Consider the following 3,323-nt stretch of genomic DNA (forward strand, 5'->3'; position numbering starts at 1 on the left):
TTGTTAAAATACAAAATCAATAAACAATCATCCTCTCAATATGCATGATGATTTGAAATCCTCCAAAAATTTAAAAATATCATTGCATGAAGCTCTTGAACTTAGAACCAAACCTTAAGTTCTTCCATCTCATTTGTTAAGTACAAAATTAACAAATGACCCCTTAGACATAGGATCCAAATCCTAGCCCCCTTTATTTACTTAGCCTAAATTAAGTGAATGGTCCTTTCTCTTTGAGCACCAAAAGTTCAAAGAAACCTTTCCAAAATTTCAACCCCTAATTTGCACTTTCCTCTCCATTTTCTACTAGCCAAATTTGTAGGAATTTCTCAAATTTCCTTAGCCTAAAATCCATAGTAAATCCTCTAACCTCCTTGCTTGATGTTTTCCTAAACTCAGATAAAGGTTTCCAAATGAATTTTAGAGAGTTTAGGAGAGCTTTAGTGAATCATAAGAATCAAAATCTTATCTCCATTTTATCCTTCCAACTCAAATTGGAAGAGCGAACTCCTCTCTTTGAACCAAAGAAAATTCATTGTGACTTGTAGCTCAAGTCTACATTGCCACTCTCTCATATTTACCTAACTCAAATTTGATAAATAATCATGCTTCATTGAAGCAAAATTCAATGATTCATCCTCTAGTTTGTAACTTCTAAGTTGCATATTGTCGCTCACATTTGCCTAAACCAAATTAGGTTGATGATCATGCATCATTGAATACACAATTCAATGAATGCTTCTTGACTTGTAGACCAAAACTATAAGTCACTTTTCTTTTCTATGGATTCGAAAGTCCTAGAAAATTCTCTCAGCTTAGCCCAAAAGTTATAGGTCCTCTCTCCTTTTCTCCTCAACATCAAAGTTGCAAGAGATTTATATCTAACCATTGCATTTGTTGAGTCAAAATCAAAAAATAATTCCAGATCAAGCATAGGAATATAGATCTTATCTCTTTCATTCTCCTAACCTAAGTTAGATGAATGAGTTCCTTTCTTTGGATATCTAAAAGTTCAAAGAATTCTTGATTTTTAGCCTCAAAGTTACAAGTTCTCTCTCACTTCATAGGCTCTAAAAGCCTTAGAAAATTTTTAACTTTAGACCCAAAAACTCTAACCCCTTGACTTAACAAAACAAATAATTCTATATCCTTATGACATGTAAAACATAACATTTAGGTGTCCTTTTAGAGCTTCCATTAGCTGAAATTCATCTTACTCTATTAGGCGAGTTTCACAAACAAATTCATCTTATTCTATATCCTATTGTTTGTCTTTCGGGATAATATATTATTTTATATGCTGTGCTCGATCATAAAATATCTCAATCTGTTGAGAATAGACAAAATTTCTCCAACAGTTGTATATGCATTTTTTAGGCCATAGTGTTTTTCATTTTGAAGTGCCATGTCAAATCATATCCACCTTCAAAAGAGCCTCGTCTTTTAGTTCACTATGATACGCATTGAATGACAGTACTTACCTATCATGTTGCTTAAGGAAATATAAAGGAGAATGACACAAGCTAATGGATGCTTTGTAAATGTTCAGTGCAAAACTGCAACCTACAATACTTTGACTAAGATGACCATTTATTTGCTCGTGTTCGAAGATGCAACCCTCTAATGATCCATCTAAACCTACTTTATCATTGCCATATAACATGGCCTCATAGGGCCAACCGCCCTTGTATGGCTTGATGAGCTCAAAGTCTTAAGTTAAAGTGTGATGTAAACAAAACTTAGAAAGCTATTGTGCAATGGTGACTAGGTTTTATAACATATGTTTTGCCCCCGCCCAAGGGGAAAAGTATTGGTACTCTATAGATCATTCATTCCATCATGACGTAGTGAAGATTTTGGGTTGAACTAGGAAGGTCTCATTTTTATTTTAAAAAAAGATATTAAGGTAGAGTATGTTATGTCATCGGCTTGGTGGAGTGTGCCTCATGCCACCCATTAATACTCAATACTTCAAGAAAAGTCATGCATGCTATAAAAGTTGATGCAATAAACCTTGCATTTCCCAACGGCTAGATCACAGAATATCCTAGATCAACAGAGCTCAAGAGATTCAGTCAAAAGGTGCCCACTCCACTGAGCAAGCCCGAGGGAAGGGTTTTAAAATGCATTTAAGTAGTTTAAAAATTCCAAGGGCCGGATTTCAACCAAACAAACTTAAGGCCCAAATTGGAGAGATAGTCTCAGCTCATAAACCCAAGGGTGAATCAGCGATGTTGACTCAGAAAGCTCTAGTCACCGATTTGATATCTATATGATTTTTCTGTAAGTTGAAATGTCAAACCAAGCTTTATAATGATTTAATTATCCATGGGTTTAATTAGTAAAGGTTTCTCATCCCAACATAAGGACCGATCTATCCATTTGAATTCAGCACAATCTAGCTAACCTTTTATCTGCTTGATATTGTAACTGCCAAGATCGTTAATCTTAAGTGAAGATTTTGCGAGTGTTGCAGGTACTTTGGAGGAGTCATTGTAGAATTCAACTGTCACACCAGAAGGCACACTGTAAGGAAATCTACTGTTTGATTATATAAAGTTTTAAATTTATTTATTGTGAAGATGCATAGACACAAATGTTTTTACATTGCTGCAGATTTTAAGAGAAGATGGAGAGCTTGAAAATCTTGATATGTCAAAGGAAGATTGGGAACTTTTATGACCTTTCAAATTGTGGGATTAAATGGTAAATATCTTATTAGCAATGTTAAAATAACATTAAAAATCGCCAAAACGTGACTCATTGCATGCGGATGAATTGTGGTCTTTATTTTCAGCTAATTTAGCTTTTCACATATTTATATTCTCCTACCATTCTTGTATATCTATATGCCTATTGTTGTATATGCACAAACGTGAACTCAGGTCCAGGCCGAGTCATCCTTGTTAACATAGTGATGCATATGCAGAATTTTGTGAAGTACAATGTGAACCAAGAGCTGTGCTTACACAGCCTACATGCCGTTGCATTGCAAACATGTTCACATGTAGGTGAAGGCTATGCAAAAGACAACACAAAGGGGTATAAAATTGGATCGAGAGTACAAGATATTTATTCAACAAAATAAGATATTTCATATAATTTCTACAACAGCCAAATTTTATTGCAAGAAAAATAATGATTTTGAATGTTTCCTTATAATACCAAAAAATCGTTTTATACTTTTTTTTTTATGACTTGCTGTTTTGTAAAGATGTTTGCACTTTTGATGCATGTTTTGTATGAAAGAGCTTTTGAAACTAGTTTTGCCCCGCATATCAGCTTTTTGGCGACCTTTTGCGTTACAATCTCTGTTTAAAATT

At 34.2% G+C, this 3,323-nt stretch overlaps 1 protein-coding gene across 1 annotated transcript in view; it reads left to right on the forward strand.

Annotated features, from left to right (window-relative positions):
• LOC110095009 (histone-lysine N-methyltransferase ASHH3-like) overlaps positions 1–2,940 on the forward strand; it is a 46,174-nt gene extending 43,234 nt beyond the window's left edge. The window contains exons 9-10 of the mRNA XM_028697785.1: positions 2,477–2,528; positions 2,617–2,940. Of these exons, the coding sequence (XP_028553618.1) occupies positions 2,477–2,528; positions 2,617–2,682 (118 nt within the window). The 3' untranslated portion in view covers positions 2,683–2,940. The remainder of the gene's footprint in view (positions 1–2,476; positions 2,529–2,616) is intronic.
• Positions 2,941–3,323: the final 383 nt, after the last annotated feature.

The sequence above is a fragment of the Dendrobium catenatum genome, unplaced genomic scaffold (assembly GCF_001605985.2).
Source record: "Dendrobium catenatum unplaced genomic scaffold, ASM160598v2 fragScaff_scaffold_997, whole genome shotgun sequence".
NCBI classification, from domain to species: Eukaryota; Viridiplantae; Streptophyta; class Magnoliopsida; order Asparagales; family Orchidaceae; genus Dendrobium; species Dendrobium catenatum.